The sequence below is a fragment of the Rasamsonia byssochlamydoides genome (genome assembly GCF_041956645.1).
Source record: "Rasamsonia byssochlamydoides strain NRRL 3658 unplaced genomic scaffold VTN77scaffold_71, whole genome shotgun sequence".
In the NCBI taxonomy this organism is placed as follows: domain Eukaryota; kingdom Fungi; phylum Ascomycota; class Eurotiomycetes; order Eurotiales; family Trichocomaceae; genus Rasamsonia; species Rasamsonia byssochlamydoides.
In genome coordinates this window covers 5,708-22,241 of record NW_027192454.1, presented here as the reverse complement: position 1 = coordinate 22,241, position 16,534 = coordinate 5,708, and the positions used below count along the sequence as shown (strand labels likewise).

At 48.9% G+C, this 16,534-nt stretch overlaps 6 protein-coding genes across 6 annotated transcripts; all 6 read right to left on the bottom strand.

The window, feature by feature from the left end:
- Nucleotides 1-384: 384 nt before the first annotated feature.
- On the bottom strand, nucleotides 385-1,653 carry VTN77DRAFT_8385 (uncharacterized protein; the record flags this gene model as incomplete). The annotated part of the gene is made up of 1 exon (XM_069424877.1): nucleotides 385-1,653. One exon carries the CDS (start codon nucleotides 1,651-1,653, stop codon nucleotides 385-387), a length of 1,269 nt encoding a protein of 422 aa, XP_069274684.1.
- A 616-nt stretch (nucleotides 1,654-2,269) lies between these two features.
- On the bottom strand, nucleotides 2,270-3,701 carry VTN77DRAFT_8384 (uncharacterized protein; the record flags this gene model as incomplete). Its single annotated transcript, XM_069424876.1, has 5 exons — nucleotides 2,270-2,598; nucleotides 2,675-3,076; nucleotides 3,144-3,170; nucleotides 3,310-3,466; nucleotides 3,675-3,701. The coding sequence occupies 5 exons, from the start codon at nucleotides 3,699-3,701 to the stop codon at nucleotides 2,270-2,272; spliced, it is 942 nt and encodes a 313-aa protein (XP_069274683.1).
- A 927-nt stretch (nucleotides 3,702-4,628) lies between these two features.
- VTN77DRAFT_8383 (uncharacterized protein) lies at nucleotides 4,629-6,466 on the bottom strand (the record flags this gene model as incomplete). Its single annotated transcript, XM_069424875.1, has 3 exons — nucleotides 4,629-5,747; nucleotides 5,805-6,352; nucleotides 6,412-6,466. The coding sequence occupies 3 exons, from the start codon at nucleotides 6,464-6,466 to the stop codon at nucleotides 4,629-4,631; spliced, it is 1,722 nt and encodes a 573-aa protein (XP_069274682.1).
- Nucleotides 6,467-7,154: 688 nt separating this feature from the next.
- VTN77DRAFT_8382 (uncharacterized protein) lies at nucleotides 7,155-8,801 on the bottom strand (the record flags this gene model as incomplete). Its single annotated transcript, XM_069424874.1, has 2 exons — nucleotides 7,155-7,899; nucleotides 7,969-8,801. The coding sequence occupies 2 exons, from the start codon at nucleotides 8,799-8,801 to the stop codon at nucleotides 7,155-7,157; spliced, it is 1,578 nt and encodes a 525-aa protein (XP_069274681.1).
- A 4,211-nt stretch (nucleotides 8,802-13,012) lies between these two features.
- On the bottom strand, nucleotides 13,013-13,696 carry VTN77DRAFT_8381 (uncharacterized protein; the record flags this gene model as incomplete). The annotated part of the gene is made up of 2 exons (XM_069424873.1): nucleotides 13,013-13,341; nucleotides 13,411-13,696. The coding sequence occupies 2 exons, from the start codon at nucleotides 13,694-13,696 to the stop codon at nucleotides 13,013-13,015; spliced, it is 615 nt and encodes a 204-aa protein (XP_069274680.1).
- A 1,228-nt stretch (nucleotides 13,697-14,924) lies between these two features.
- Nucleotides 14,925-16,079, bottom strand: VTN77DRAFT_8380 (uncharacterized protein; the record flags this gene model as incomplete). Its single annotated transcript, XM_069424872.1, has 1 exon — nucleotides 14,925-16,079. One exon carries the CDS (start codon nucleotides 16,077-16,079, stop codon nucleotides 14,925-14,927), a length of 1,155 nt encoding a protein of 384 aa, XP_069274679.1.
- Between the last annotated feature and the right edge of the window lie 455 nt (nucleotides 16,080-16,534).

The window sequence follows — 16,534 nt, the reverse complement described above, 5'->3', positions numbered from 1 at the left end:
CACAACGTCACACTGTGGTCGTACTACAGAGCCCAGACTTTGCAGCAAGAGCTCGCGTGATCTGTTCTTCCTGTTCAACAACCACCCAAAATTAGTATACTCTTTCGGATGGAAAATTTTCCACTTATGTGGAGGTAAAAATCAATTCATACAGTGTTAATCATTAAAGAATTACCATTTGTTTCTCTCCAGCCTTGCTCATTTGTACCGTTCACGCCGCAAAGTCAAGAGGATGCCTCCTCTCTACACCAGGCAGATGTCCCACGAAGAAAACTCCAAGAAAGGAAATAACAGAAAAGAAAAGAAATATGTGGATAGACAGACAAACTAATATAATGAAGGAAAAGAAATAATATGCAAATATTCAATACACTCGACGGACCTTCACAGCCACTGGTTTACGGTTCCATCCGGATACTGCTCCACAGGCCCAATCACCCGGATATGCTTCTTCAGCTCTGCCCGCCGTCGAGCAGCTCGTGATTCAGCAATCTTCTTCCGAGCACCATCTATAGCTGATAGGACCGAGTTCGTGCTCTGATGTAGCACCTTGGCATACTCTAGCCGGGGAAAAGTCAGGTGCGACGACTGTGACGGTGTTGATGGTGATGGCGGCCTCCTACCGGGACATTGCTGCCTTCCCTTAAGGGACGGACTCCTATGATACCTGACAAATCTAACACCAGGTGCTTTCTGCCCGATCAGCTTCGAAGATCGGCGAGCTCTTCCTTTCGACCTGAATCGCCGGTGCAGGTTCGTGGTGACCGGTTTTCGCCATGGTTGTGGGTTTGTCAAAGAGTCGTCACTCGAATGACTCCAGAGCGACAGCGCCTGCATACGGCCCCGCACTTCAGCCAGACTACGCTGTATCTCGGCACTGTCGATGAGAGATGAGAAGCTGGCTTCGCTCGTCGTAACGGTCAAATTTCTCCGGTGACGAGCATTGAATGGCACACTCGTTTCACTAGGGCTATTCTTCGTTTTGAGCTGGGAGCTCTTCTTGGACAACGTCTTTTCCACATAGGAGCGAATGGGTTTCAGCTTCAATCCGAAACCATCGCTCTCCGAAATAGCATGCCCATCGGGTCCCGTTGGGTGCCTTTTCCGCGGGAACCTCCATTTACGGGACCGAGCAGGAGGATAAGGAGCTCGGGTCACTGGCTGGGGAGCCAGTTCGGGGAAGATTTCCCACTTCTTTTCCCGGAAGTAGTGGTTCGCCTTCGCCAAATGCATGCCCACACCATATTGCTCCTCGGATAGAAAAGCTTTGAACATGAGCGAGTAGCGTTCCCCCTGGCCACCACATCCCGCTAAAGAACGCCGTGAGGGAGCTGTCGGACTTTTGGGAGACTGTTGAGCTTCGTCCGGTTCCGATATGATAAGATCCGGGTGAGCATATGTAGAGTCAACTTTGTCATCCCGGTCAATGTAGTTGTCAATGATGCTTTCACGACTGTACACGCTCGAATTTCGCTGCTCAGGAAGTCGGGGCAAAGGCTTCCAGAGCCACAAATGGTTGATAGACACGGCGGGGCCCTTGTTGAGCGGAGCACCTGGAGGAATCCCAATTTCTAGCCCTTCCAGAGACCTTGACAGAGTCGCCGGTGGTGCCCTCTTCCACTGAGTGCTAGGTGGTACAGTCATAGTCGCCATTTTGGGCTGTTGCCATAAACTGCTATAACAGCAAATCGAGGTTGAATGGGGCCAGGAGACAAAAGTAGAGAAAGAAGAAGCCCCTCGAGTAAATAAAGTGCTCTGAATGCATACAAAATGAATAGATCAACAAGGTGGAAGCCCTGCAAGCTGCGTTATACCTTGATAGCTTTAACCATATGCGTGTCGAGCCCCGCCGTCCGGCTGGATTCGTAACAAAGAAAGAGATCTGCCGTGTCCATTTTTGGAAGATGAAAAGCCACTTTTAACCTAAACGCTGTCACACAAGCCTTGCAGAAAGCAAAAAAAAAAAAGAGGCTAAAAACGGCTTGACAAAAAGAAAAATGCGCGGCTTTGAGATAGTGTCATGCAGGACGTCGCGACTCGCATAGTTGGCTGAGAGGTATGTATTTTCCGGGTGGAGTTTCCCTTTCCCCAGCGGGCGGCGGGAAGAGGAATGTGTGGTGACACATATGCAAGGGGTATGAAAACCATCTGCCAGCCATGCAGACAACACCCGGGCCACCCTGCGCCTGGTGACTCTGCAAGAAAGAACGCTGGAACGAAATTTACGCATTGCGGGACTCGGGCGGGGTGTCTCGGAACTCTTGAATTTTCAACTGAGCTTCGCAGCTTTCTCCATAGTCTCGCGTGTGAGTTCATCACCGGGTCTCTTGATCGCGCTTAACCGGCCGATCTTTCGGAGCTTGGCGATCATCTCTTCATCGCCGAAGTGGCTGTTATGTTCGAATTCCGGCTCCTGGTCATACGCGACTCTCGCCACATCGACCAGGATACGAGCCGTCATACCAAACACTCTGTATCGCGTGAGCTTCCCCGATTGTTCTCGCTCTTCTAGTTTGTTGACGGCCGCATTCTGCGCTCGACGGCCAGTTCTAGGCTTAGTGACGTTTTTTTCGGTGATGGGAACAAAGAATTGATGCACTGTAGCCGCCCACTTTGTCAGCCCCAGCATCCTGGATTCTAGCACTTCGGCGTGCTGAACTTGTGTGAGACTTACTTCTCCAGTCAGATTCATGCCACGAGGTCCACGATCCCCGATACCAGTCCTCGGGTTTACCGGGAAGCTGTCGATTATCTTCCCCAGTCTGCTCATCCCGCATCAACAGGAAATTATGAAACGGTGCAGTGAAAACAGCCGCGACTTCCTTCGCATCTAGTCGAGGAATCAGAGCGACCTCCGGATCGGCATTCATGCCCGTCTTCTCGTCAAATGAATGCAGAAGCGCCACACAGGGACGGACGACAAGCTCCGTCTTAGCCAGATTTGCTGGAAACTCACAGAGATGCTCGACCCGAAATGGAGGGGGAAAAGGCTGCCCTATGTCGGGCAAGCCAATCTCCTCCGCAGCTTCCCGTCGAGCGGTCTCGAAGGCCGTTTCGCTCAACGAGTCTGCTTTACCTGTTGATCGGTCAATTTCTCCAATGTCCCGACAGCGTAGTTCTGTCTTGAGATAACGGGTACTTACCTCCTGGAAGAGCAGCCTGGCCAGCGTCTAGCAGGGTTTAGAATTAATCCGATCCTTTGTTTCCATGCAGATCACTTAACCTGCAGCCCATAACTGAACAAGACCCTAGCAATTCCTGTGATCCGGTCCAGGGGGCGTGCAGAAGGCAAATTGGACCAGTACTTACATGAACTGAGGGTCTTCGCTCGAATGGTGAGGACCACGCGCAAATCTCCTTTGGGGTCAGCATATAGCAGAACCAATACTGCAGCTCTCCGACTCAGTGGTACAGAATCGTAATTGGTTGGTGGAGGGACATACGCCCTAAGTCGCGCGATTGCTTCCTACAAAGGCATCCAACAAAGACCCCCACGAACACAGAAGTCAGCAACACTGTAGATGTACTACTAAACTCTTGTCATAATAGACTCGTAACAAACATCGCTCTCTAACTATATCCAAACTGGGATCAAGCCAAATCAAAAATCCAGGTATATTCAAAAATGCGACGCTAAAGGCAAGAAAAAGAAAATAACAAAGAGAAATACACACCGCTGAAGCTGGCGACAAAGGCGACATCTTCGACAGCGCCGGCGAGGACGAAGAGAACGGTGATGGTGTCCAGGAAGAGTAGGAGGATGACTGCAATGCGGATGCAGGGCCACCGCGCAAACCGGAAAGCCTGAAGAACTGCCTGCGCATTCTTCTCCCCCTTCGCCCTCCTCTGCTTTTCCAAGTGAGCCAACCACCTAGTTAAATAGTTAATTAGGTCCAGCCCCGCCTGACCCCTGAGGCACGTCTGTACTCCGTACTGCAGGGAATAGTTTGTCGAGTCCAAGTTCAGCAAGCATGAAGGACAGCGGGCCGCTTAGCTTGCCGAGGCAATGCGGCAACTTCGGAGGTGGTCGCAGGGCACATCTTTAGGCCTGTAACATCGTCAAATAGGCAGGAGACAACTGCCACCAACACTGCCTGAGAACTACCTACCTAGGTAGATAGACTGTCCAAGAACAGCATCTACAGTATGGTAGTACTTCAAGTAGTATTCTCTCCAAGAAATGATAATACCACCCTCGAGGCTGATACCTTATTTATCGATATTTATTGCTTATCTACTTCCACAGAGGCTGGCGGTAACTGCCATCAGTTCAGTTAATTTTTTTTTTAAAAAAAAAAGGAACAAAGAGAAAAAAACGAGTCTGGGAGATTTTCTTATTATTAGACAGGGGATTGAAAAACCAAATTACATCATACAAAAAAGAAGAAAAAAAGCAAATTATCTCTCAGCAAATTAGCCAGGTGCCTGTCTGCATACACAAATCCTGGCAATGTGAGTGACGAGTCTATCTATATCATGCAACCTGAGTCAAACATAATAAAACAAAGGGAAACGTTACATGGAGTAATAAAGAAGGTAGGGCTGGCCAAAATCCAAGTCTACATCGCGCTCCGCTTTATCCCGAAGAAGCAGCATGGCAAAAACACCTGGAGAAAGTAGAAGAGAGTTCAAGGGTTCTGGCTGGAGCCCTTCTTCTCCTGCTCTTCCTGTTGCTTCCTGCCGTCCGCCTGTTTGCCCTCCTGCTCCTTTTCTTCTCTGCGCTCCTTCTGCTGGGCCTGTTCCTGGTCTTTCTCAGCCTCTGCTGCTTCGGCAGCCTGCTGCTCGTTCTTATCAGAGGACACCTCGACCTTGGTTTCCTCCTTGTCATCGATATTCTCCGTATCTTTTGGAGTCGACATACCCTTCTCTTCATGTTCCGTATTCTGCTCGTTCTCTTCCTCGATGAGCTCTTGTTGTTCCTTCACGACCTCGAGACGCTGCTTGTTGGTAGCCGCGCCCTCAGCATTGTGGACCTCGAGTTCGATCTCATGGAACAATTCCTCGGGGATGCTCGAAAGCACCGACCGAAGAGCGTCGATCTGGGAGGAGATTTCGGACTCCTTGCCTTGCTGCGTGTACATGTACGCATTGCTGAGCACAAGGAGGGTCGATGGAACCCCTTGCTTGAGACGCAGATCTAACCACATGGAGAGATCGTCCCGAAGGCGGGCAGGAGACAGTCCATGCGTTCGGAGACCACGGGAAGCGCAGGCCATCTGTAATTCAGGAACAGAGAGCGAATCAACACCCTCGTAGTAGATTGCCCGGTCATCCCGTTTGATCTGGCGCATCCGGTGACGGATGTGATACCGAAGCATGGCATCTGTACCAAAGGAGTTCAGATTCATGTACTTGCACATGGCCACCAGCTGAGGCCGGGAGAGGTTGTCCAAGGTCAGATCATCTTTGAAGATCTTGCAGACCTTGATAACATCTTCGTCGGATGGCGTCTCGCCCGTCGCCCGGATCTTCTTGAAGAATTCTGTGAACTCTTCTTTCTTGGCGTTTGCGGGGCTGAGTGGAAGCCCCGTTTCTTTCAGAGTATCCTGGAGAAATCGCGACACTTCCTTCCGAGTGACTCGGAGGCTGGCCGCTTTCGCCTCGCGCGATTTCTGGCCTTCATACGTGCTGGGAAGCATATTGGGGAAAAGTCGCAGAGCAACAGGCAATAGCAATTCAGCAAAGGGAACAATAACGAAGACCGAAAACGGTACCAGCCGGGCGAGGTCCTTTACTGTTCTTTTCAACTGTAGATGAGACTGTCAGTCGTATTTCCCATGAAATCCCAAATTGGCTGTACGCACCTGCCTGCTCTCTCGACGACTCAACTCGTACCCAGCGGCCATCTTCATCGCGAGTTTCGTACTGATCCTGACCTCCGTGGCCAGCAGCTTGGTGCCATCCCAATAGTGTTGAATCTCCTTTTTGATTTTTTGCCCAATGGTCAACTTCTTTGTCTCCTTCTTCTCCTCCGGGACTCGCCTTTCGGACTCTGCGATGGCTGCCTCTGCCGACGCGTGTTCGGTCAAGGTTGCCTGCTCGGAAGGCTTCGTTTCTTTTCCAGTGGCAGGATCCACGCTGGAAGGCGCGTTCGAATTCCCATCTTTAGAGGCTGTCGAATCTGAAGCCTTGCGCGATTCGGGGGGTAATGGTTTCTTTGCCTGTTCGGCGTTGAACCCTGGAGGCGGAAAGGATGACGCTGGACCCGTAGTTGCGGACGTCTCAGTAGAGTATGTGCGCTGCTGAGGAACGAGAATCGCCAAAGCCTGCAGATGTGATGGCAAGGAGCGGCTATTGCGCTGCAGTTGTGCTACAGAGCGGGAAGCCAAGGCAGTGGGAAGCCTCGTGTGTGCTGCAAGACAGGAGATAATCAGCATACAATGCAAGTGAAAGGCAAAATGGATAACTCACTGCCCCAGTATAAGCGACTTGTGGACGCTGGGTTCACCAGTCTGGCGGACCTCATTTTGAAGGTAGCTGCGGACAGTTTTTCTCAAGGGAGGTAAGGCTCGCCAGGCGAGCAGGAGCAACAGGCACCTCAGCAACAACCAGCAATACCGACACCAAAGAGTCAGAAAGAAATACTAAAATACTGACAATTACTGGACGAGTGAACGAAGTTAGAAAAGGGCATGACAGGTGGAGGACGCTGACCAGATCTAACGTGCCGATGACTGTAAGAGCAATCTTGTCACGTGATATCTGCCGGGATCGGCGATAATTGGAGGACTCCCCGGAGCTAGGCGGGATACGTAAATCACTCATCACTGCACGTGGCATCCTCAGCCTGGCGTACGACGATGACAACGCATAGGTAGGTAGTACTAAAATCCTTAGACGAAAACATGCATTCACAGAAGTTAGATATGCAAAGATCTCTCATTACCATCATATCTGCAGCGAAATATATAGAAGATATCTGGCATGTAATATCAAAGAAACATCCATGACAAAGACGTTGAAAGAAAAGCCACGTATCTACCCTGACAATCTTGAATACAGGGGGTATCAACCAAAAAAATCCGTAACGACAATTTCGGCCTCTAGACAAACACAACACTGCCTTAAACCGGGTGATGAAAATCAAAGATCCAACGACAAAAGCGAACTAATACTCCGGAGGATGCAAGGGGAGGAAAGTAGTCAAACATTTTTCATATGGTCCTGTCCCGTAACGTAGAAGCGGCGTCTGGTGCGCGAAGCTCCACGCCAGTCGAGTCCGACAAGGCGTCCAAAGGCGGAATGCGGTCGAGGCTGGCTTTGTCTTCCACAGGCGAAATTGCCGTCTCATCCAGCAACCGCGCTCCCGTGGCGGTCACCTCGGGGCTGAGAACGGGACTCGTAAAAGCATCTGGGGAGGATTGCCACTTGGCAACATCCTTCTTCAGTTGCTCGAGCTCTTTCTGGAACCGCTTGCCAAACACATCGATGTAGTATGTGGCACCATTGTATATACTCCAGATGAATACAACAATCAGGAAGAATGAGCTGCCCCATCGGTACCAAAACCAGATGGGGCAGGGAATCATGGTCAGCAGCGCATAGATATACTGGATCATCATGAAAGCCGGTTCCTGGAGATGTTCAGGCAAACTGAGAACGAACTTGCCGATCCAGGTCTTGGCATAGGACCTCCGGAGCCATGTGAAGCTCGTAGGACGACCAGCAGCGATTTTGTCACGGCGACGGACGCTGATGAAGATGTGGTATGACAGTTGCCAAATGCCATAGGGTATCGAGGCCCAAAGCATCATCTGCCACAGAGTATAATGCTCAGGCGATCCAGGTGCGCTGAATTTGACGCTGTAGATGGCCGGGAATCTCACCTTGAGAGTCTCGGTCGGGGTCAAGTGAGTAAGGCAGTGGAACACTACTGGCGGCATAATATGGATGAATAAGCTGGAGAGATGTCAGCCACTCTACAGCAATACAAGAGAGATCAGAGTGACATGATTTACTCAAACTTACCTGACCACTTTTTCCATGCTATGGAACACCATGGAATTCCTCCACATGGCAATCGCAACTGCATTGTTCCCGTACGCGAGGCAGTACGTGCTGATCAACAGCCTCTTCGAACGGGGAAACACCCATATGCTGAGGAGGGACAAGAAATTCACAAAATAGCAGAGATCGGCGAGGAAATAGTGCCAGCCGCGCTTGTGATAGGTATAGACTCGAATCGGCATAAAGTATATCAGCTGACCGGTGTACCAATAGTAGAAGTACTGCGGATAAGCGCCAATCAAATAGCCACTGATGAAAATGTTGAGGACTCCCGCAATGAACGAGATCTTCTCACGGATGGTCACCGTAGCCGTTGCGTTCCATTGTTTCCCGAGCCTCTCGACCGACTCTTTCATCCGACGCCGATATTTTTCCAGCTGCTCCTCAGCCGTGGGGACACGCTTCTTCCACTCCCCAACAACCCGCTCCTTGGCCTGCAACGAAGTGGATTTCAACTTTTCGCGCTGTCTCCGCACTCTTTCCCGCTGAACATTCAGCGTCTGCTGCCATTTTTCGAGCTTCTGCGAGAGAGCCAGATTGTCCAACAAATCGAAGAAGGTCAGCCTATCAAGCGGGGGAATTTCCCAGTCCTCTTGATACGAGCTGCTAGCGGAGAAGGAATGATTTCTCGACATCCTGCCTGGCGTCGAGGTAGGTGAGACGGAGCCATCCGCAGGGACGGCGAGTCCGTCTGAGTCGAGCCCGGCGTCCGGCTGCGCATTGACGGAGGCGTTAGCAGCCATGGCCTCGTCAGAAATCGAAGGTAAAGATTTGCTCCGGCCGCGTTCCTCCATGATTTCCAGTTTCTCTTGAAAAGAAAGCAGAGTCGGCCCACCTCGCGTATGGAGGTAGTAGGGGCGGCTGATGAAACGTGGAAAAGTTAGCATCGCCATGCCTGGTGACCCGTGCCTCTACCCTTTTCCAGTCAAGTGGCAAGCACCGACAGATAGGTAACTGCTAGGTAGAACACAGACACAGGGGGATAGGAGAGATATAAAGAGGGGAGAGGGGAGTCGTCGCACAATCGGATGACTGAGGAAGAAGAGAAGAGGAATAAGGTGCGACTTACCGGTCGAGTTCAAATCGCCGAGGTCACGATGGCAGGCGATTCATGGGCCTCCAGTCGTGTTCACGATCAGGCACGCATGATTTGCGTAGGGTCGATATGGGCGGGGAGCGAAGCGTGGATGGAAGGCATGAATGCGTTCGCGAGGCTGCTGTTTGTCTCTCGTGCTTGAAGGCGCGCCGTTGGTTGGCTGCCGACAGCAGGGCCGCGTCCTGCGCTCACTCGCGGATAGTAGATGCCTGAGGCTGCAGTGACGCTTTTCCGTCTGGCCAGGTCGCGGATGCGGTTGGCTGGCGTGTTTTTGTTGGGAATCACGGACAGATCGCCTGCAATTACTAATTAGCCTGTTTTGAGTCCTCTCGTCACATGAATCATCAGACTGTCTGCTGGCTTATCGATAAGGGTGCTTCACCAGTTTGGGATGGACGGATATTCCAGGTACGTACCTTCCTACCTAGGAAGGTACGTACCGCATGGACTGTCTAGAACGTGCAGGTGGCTTTCCGAAGAGAGAAAACCATGAAGCCCAAGATACTCCTATCGTAATCTCCTACACATGAAATCGAAAAAAATAGACATACCGGCAAGAGCAAAACCATCCATGCTACTCAAGCAGCATGGATAAGAATGATCCTGCTGATGCTGACACAATCTTAGTGGGGTGATGCAAATTATTGGAGTATGGGGAGCAGTGTCTCCAGTCAAACAGTTACCTATTCCGTAGGTTAGGTACCTAGGTAGTAATCCCCCAGATCGAACGCCCACGTGACCCGATCGGGGAACTAGCCGCTGCCGCTTTACTCCCGTCCGGCTCTCCCTTGGTTATCCCGTGGCTCTCCTCTGCTGCCTCTTACTTCCTTAGTCCTCCTTCCTGCTCCTACCCTATTATCTCTTACTGCTCTTTAATTCTGGCTAACTGCCACCTACTTATCTACGTGATCGAAAAGCTGGTCTCCCTGCTCGATGCATTTTTTATGAACATACCTAGCGACTGACACCTGCCCAAGAGGAGTTTCTTGTTAAGTAGATACTTAAACAGGATTCTCAAGGATTTCTACCTACTCATACAGGGGCGCGAGAAATGGCTGCCCAAATCTTTTAAATAGAGATACTACGCTGCTGGGTAAGGCATAGGTATTAAAATTTATGTAACATAATCCAAAGATATTGCAATGTCTCCAACAGTAATAAGGAGTAGGTAGAAAGCAGCTAGATTAATGCTATATAACTTATCTAAAGGCCTCAATTCTAGTCAAATCTAAATCCAGCCATCTTCTACCCGGCCTACTACTCTCATTTCTATTAATGCACTCTCTTTAGCTTTAAATCTGCTTCTTACAATCCAAGGAATTAAACATATATTTATGAGGCTATATAACAGCTCCACCGTCAAGAGTTCCTTACTTGGACATCCCATACTATACTCTTAAAAGCAGGTAAAGCTATAGGCCGGCTTACTGCGCAACAGGCACTCTAAAAAACAACAATTCTGAAGCAGAATTTGTAGCTATAAGCCTTCTAGATTTAGAAGACAAAGAAGCAAGTCACCGTCGATCCAAATACACGTTTTTCCAATATCTAACAGATCAAGGAGGCTATAGACGAGTCGGACGCTTTACAGGCACGTATAAGAGCTAGGGAGCCAGAAATTGAAGCCAAAAAGCAGTCAGAAGCAGCAGTAGAAGCAGGCATGTAATCCCTACTATTTGAATGGCAGGCCTACTAGGCGGTTATATATATAACGTCGATTTTATGCAATTTAACGAGTTTTGACATGGTGACCGAGTTAGGGTTGGCCGAGTTAGGGGGTGCGGATCTTAATATTAAGATAGAGAACCTGAAATAAGAGCCAGTGCTAGAGCTGAATCAATGGCGCAGCTAAGTTTGCGTCAACAGCCAGTGAAGGGCAGCAGAAAAATAGACAGAGCCTCGATAGCGATTCCCAATCTTCATAAATGGAAGCCCATGAAGACCTGTAACTCCAAGTGGTCATCTAAATATGTTTATACGTAGGGCGTATCGGTCTTATATTTGTTCTAGTATGAAATAATTCTAGCAGCGCAACTGGGGGTCCAACTGTACTCGTTTCCCGAAACTTAATTGGACAAAGTATCAGCTTCCCTAGGAAAATTGTGTGTCTTGCTAAATTAATAATGAGTTATAGGTCTTCTCTGATTGAGTTCTGTCAAGTCCTACAGGGTAGACAGGTTGGAACGTCCAATCATCCTTCCGTGTCGTGACCCGCATAATTGCCCCAATTAATCACTTCTTGGACGTCCCATGGATGGTTGGGATAGGAGGTTCACCTCAGGTGACTGACGCCAATGTGGTTTATTGTCCACTCAAGGGGGTTGCTGTCAAGAAAAATAGATAAGGTTGGCAATCCCCTCCGCTCACATAAGACTCGGTGACTGCATATCAGGCGAAGAGAAGTTTTAGGTACAAATCAGAGAGGCTCCATATTTCCCCAGTCGAAGTCGAGGGAGGCATGTGAAAAAGAAGCAGAGACTTGTGTAATTGAATGTTTGCTCCTGATGATCTAAGAAGTAGTAGTAATTCATACCACTTGGTGTAGAGCTAACTTTGCAAGCAAGCTTCTTGCGAACTGACATCTCCATAGTACGCTATGAATTATTGCTCTAATATTTCGACTTCAAAACTGTATAAAAACTGTCAGAATACCTACGCATATTAACTCGATGGGCTGAAGTGGTCTTAGGTAGTATGGAATAAAATGACTGAGTTCAAGTCAGTTGATTTTTCCTTTAGGGAATCTACTCAGTACTTTCTTTTCTGTCACGTCTCAAAAGTGGACCTGTGCAGACAAGATTAAATACATATCTCCAAGCCATAAGACTGCAATCGTCGGATTATATAGGAGGATCCTCATATCCCAGAGCAATTTGCAGTGAACGGCCCAGAATATGCTCCATCCTGCTGACATAGCCGCTACGAAAGGAGACCGAAAATCAAAAAAATACCGGATACGACAATCTCACTCCTGTATTATAGCAAAGGCCTGGATTGCCTACAGGAAGGAAAGCGGGAGACTCCATGCGTTGATGCAAGTCTAGATATTTCACGCGCAATCCACGTCTCGTCTACTGACTCAGGAAGCAAAACAGCTTCCCCAGCTGCAAAGGAAACACTTTTGACTACCGTGGACAATAGCGCAAAGCTCGTCCAGTCTCTTACATAGGTCATGTTCGCAAGCTTAAGTCAAGCATTTGCGTATAATCACGTAATGACAATTGAACAGGGAAATGTAATTTGCGCTTTTCGTACATCAACCTTTAGCTTAAAAACGAAATCCATCACATTGTGTATTTCCTGCAGAAATCCTGGGCTAAGATAACTTGGCTCATACCAGTGGTCTGAACTTCCTTTAATACAATCTCCACTGTGCTGGAAGACATGCTTAAAATACCAGCAAGTGCGACAGTAAATCTGTACTCCCATCAGATGCGAGGCACCGAATTTCCTCCCGCTTGCTAAGAATTTTGTCGATAGTCTCAGCTTTTCCTGATGCATGGAGGATTCTGGCAATTGCGGCATGCGTCTCTAACAGGACTGGACTGGGGAGGTCACAGTTAAAGTGCTTTTCAAACTTGACAATGCGCTCATTATTCACGTCCGGTGGAGGTAGGGAATGAAACAGATGAGTTTGGAAACGAGGGTAAAATTGTAGCCGATATGTGTTCTCGTCGCCCTAGTAAAGTTAGTTTGTGACATGCCTAGCAGTCTAACCGAGATACGCACAGTTGGTTCCAGCGCAAATCTAAATTTCCCAAACGATCTGTGAAGCGGAGCTACCATTGTCATGAGATTTGTGGGATCATTTATCTTGTCTGGAGAGAGATTGGTGCGGTCACGGATGCCTGGAAAACAGGTGTACAACGCTTCCCAAAATACGGGCAATGATGAGTTCCTGGGTCTAAGTTAGAAACATTTCATTAATATAAGAAGGGCGTTATCAACATCCGCGTTATTTGAATATTTGCCAAGAGAAAATGACAGAATGTGAACCAGTTCTGTATCCATTCTGCGGTCGGCCAAGATACTCTCCGGAATTATCCCATGAGCTTGTTCATCATATAAACCAGCGAGCATACACCGATAGCCATCTCGCTGGAGGCACAACTTCTTCAGTCTTGCTTGATCATTCCGTGAACTTGGCTCAAGCAGCATGGATGCTACTTCATCGACTCTAATATCGGCATCGTCGAGCGGTGATGGGGTCACCGCTGGTGTGCATCTGTATGCTTTCACTACAGATGTGGAAGTTAATATATAGAGACAATTCGCTGTGTAGGAAAACTCCGCTCAATAGAACTTACTTGGAACTAGGATAGCTGAGTACAAATGCTCAGAAAGAGCAAAGAGAGTTTCGTCATTGTCACAATTAGCAATGAAGGTGACAATATTCTGTTTTCCATCACGGGGCAAATGGTCGACAAAGCTTCTGAGAACTTTAGCCGTATCATCATCCTGAGATCGTGGCTTGTAGCTGGACAGTTTGCGCTTCGCTTCAGTCTCAGTCATGAACGCGTCAAAGTCTGATGGGACAGACGATAGGGAGCTGCCCAAAGAGAAGAGAGATTCCAGGAGCGGGTTATCTGGCATCCTGATAAAATAGGGATGAAGATGGTTCCAGACCAGTACGGATTATCCGAAAGCTAACTGAGGATGAGTATTCAGTGATTGTTGAAAATGGACAAGGACGACCAGGAAGGGGATCAACAGCTGAGTAAGAGCTATGCCACGTGCTGTTCAGAATGAGGGAAAAAAAAATCACTTAGAGAAGAGCAAGATGATAGTTGGCATGGCCAACACTTCTGTTCAACTAGCCCCAAATGATTCAGGGAATCTAAACATTATTAAGACTCAACAAGAGAAGAGGGAGAGCTTAAAGGAGCATACAGCCAGCTCAACCGACTGAACTGCTTCCGTTTGGGGCAGCCCTCTTGCCGTCTTATTGTCTATTTGAGTATTTAGAGTACTAGGATGAAATATATATATAAGATCTAATCTCACTACTTTATTAATAAATATATATTTTATTTAGAACCTTCTCATATAGTTTTGTTGAGGACTTTTTCAGATAAACAACTTCTTTACCCATCTTTAAGTATAAGAAAGACAGCAGGGCAATAATCATAGGAATCATTGAGTTTAATAGAATAATATTATAAAATAGTGGTCAGAATATAAAACTTAAGCTAAAGCCCCTCTTATTAAAAGTAGACCTTGTTTTACTGACGGCCTAACCACAGCCCCTTCTTAGCTTAAACTTCCTTTAGCTGCTCTAGGCTGCTATACTGCTGCTGTGTCGCTTCCTTATGCTTGTGTTAGCTCCTGAAGCTTGCCATGGTGCTGACACTGGCTATTTTACTACCACTCTCCTTAGCTTCTGCAAGCTGTCTCTAGCTGTCTTTCGCTCCTGCTGCATTCGGTCACGTGATAAGTTAAAGCAGCCATGCTGCCCGAGCAGAACTAAACCGGTTGCGAACTATGTTCAATTTGGGGCACGAGTATAAAAGGTACTAGGTAGGTACTTCGTAGTTCGTACCCAACCTCCAGCTCCACCAGCTCCGCCAGTGAAGTCTTTGCAGAGCCCTAGCCCTACCTAGGTAGGTGCAGGCCAGGCCAGGCATCTGATTGGCCGTAGGCTACAAGATGCAACAAGAAATACAGTGGAAGTCTATAGGTAGAAGCCGGACACATTTTGGGAATCCCAGATATTTTTCTCTTCGACTCAGTTGAGTGTAGCGAGACATTTAAGGATTGTACAAAGTAAGGGAGACTGAAATATCAACGCGAATCAGCTTCATCAGTATAGCCTTCGCCCCTCTCACTCATCAAAGGGCCGAAATACAACCTCCTGTTCCCAGCCACCATTCTCAGCCGCGTGCTCCAGGGCCTTCTCCCAATCCTCAAGCTTGTACTGACCCAGAATCTGCACTCCTGCTTTCTTTCCGAGCTTCAACAGACCCCTTTCAGCAAGCTTGATCATGCCCTTGACGTCCTCCCGATCATACATGTACTGAGCTTTGAGCGTGAGAGACTTCAGTACCATCTGCCCGTAATTCACAGACAGGTCACCATGCGGAAATCCCATGAGGACTCCTCGGCCGTAGTGTCTCAGAGCCGACATGCACGCCTTCAGGTGGACCGGAGTGGTAAGACTGTTCGGAGTGAAGTCCATGAATGCGTCGACGGGACCAAATTGGGTCAGAAGAGCAACGTCTTTCTCGATATCGCCGGTCAGCTGCACCGGGTGTACCCTCGGAATGTTTTCTGCAAGCCGTTGCAATGTATTGACATTGCGTCCGACAGCGATGACCCTGGCGCCCATTGCGGAAGCGACTTCGACGGCAGCACCACTGAAGCTGCCCGTGGCCGGCGTAACGATGACCGTCTCTCCCGCCTGCAGATCAATGGAGCGGAATCCACCGTAGGCGACGAGCTGCTTAGCGAGATATGGAAGTTCCGCAATATCATATCCTAGATTTCCTTCTTCTGGCTTCCCCAGAAGAACCTTCTCGTCCAGTGCATAACAGTTCTCGAGCGGCACGCGAGCATACTCGGCCCAATTCCCATTGCGCCAGAGGTGCTCCTGACTGAGCTTCTGCGCTGCAGGACTCGGGCCTCCGAATAGGCCCTTCAAGATCTGAGCATCTGGATCATCACGGCCACGGACGAAAGGCTCCAGCAAGACGAGTTGTCCGATTTTGAGACTGGAGGCATCAGGCCCGACAGCAGCGACACGTCCAACGGCGCTGACGCCGGGGATGAACGGTGTCGGGTTGCTGAAGAAGGGGTTTCTGGGCCTAAGTAGCGTGTTCTTTTGGGTCGCACCACATGGGGCCGCGAGGATCTTGACGATGGCGCTTCCGGGCATTGCCTCGGGCATGGGAAGGGTTTCAAGCTTGGGAGGCTGACCATAGTCGTGACAGACGATGGCTCGAAAGGTGGAAGGGAGAGCCTGGGACTGGAAGTTAGACATTTTTGACAGGTATAATTGTCAATTGCCTGTGGTAGAAACTGCTTGTGGTAGAAACAAATTCTGACGAGGAGCTGTTATTGCTCGTCTCGTTCACGAGGACGATGGCCTCTCTATATACCCTTCATGGCGCAACATTCAGCTGCACGAACGTGGTGAAAGCCGATATCTCCGTCAAGGTAGCCCCTCTTTGCTCCCATAATACCGGTACTATAATATGGATTCTTCATTTCCATGACTCTACAACGACACGAGTAGAGGTTAGTGTTGAGGCCCTTGATTTGTACATGTATTCCAGAATGATTGCAAATCCGTTATCTCCGTTGCCAGTGGACCCGACGTTGTCTGAATACGAGTCGAGGTTAGCGTAGAGTTCATGGGACCAATCGTATCGGGCGCTTGGTCTTGGCCGTCAGTTCCATCATGGCCATAATAATATGATGGCTCTCAGGGTCTCG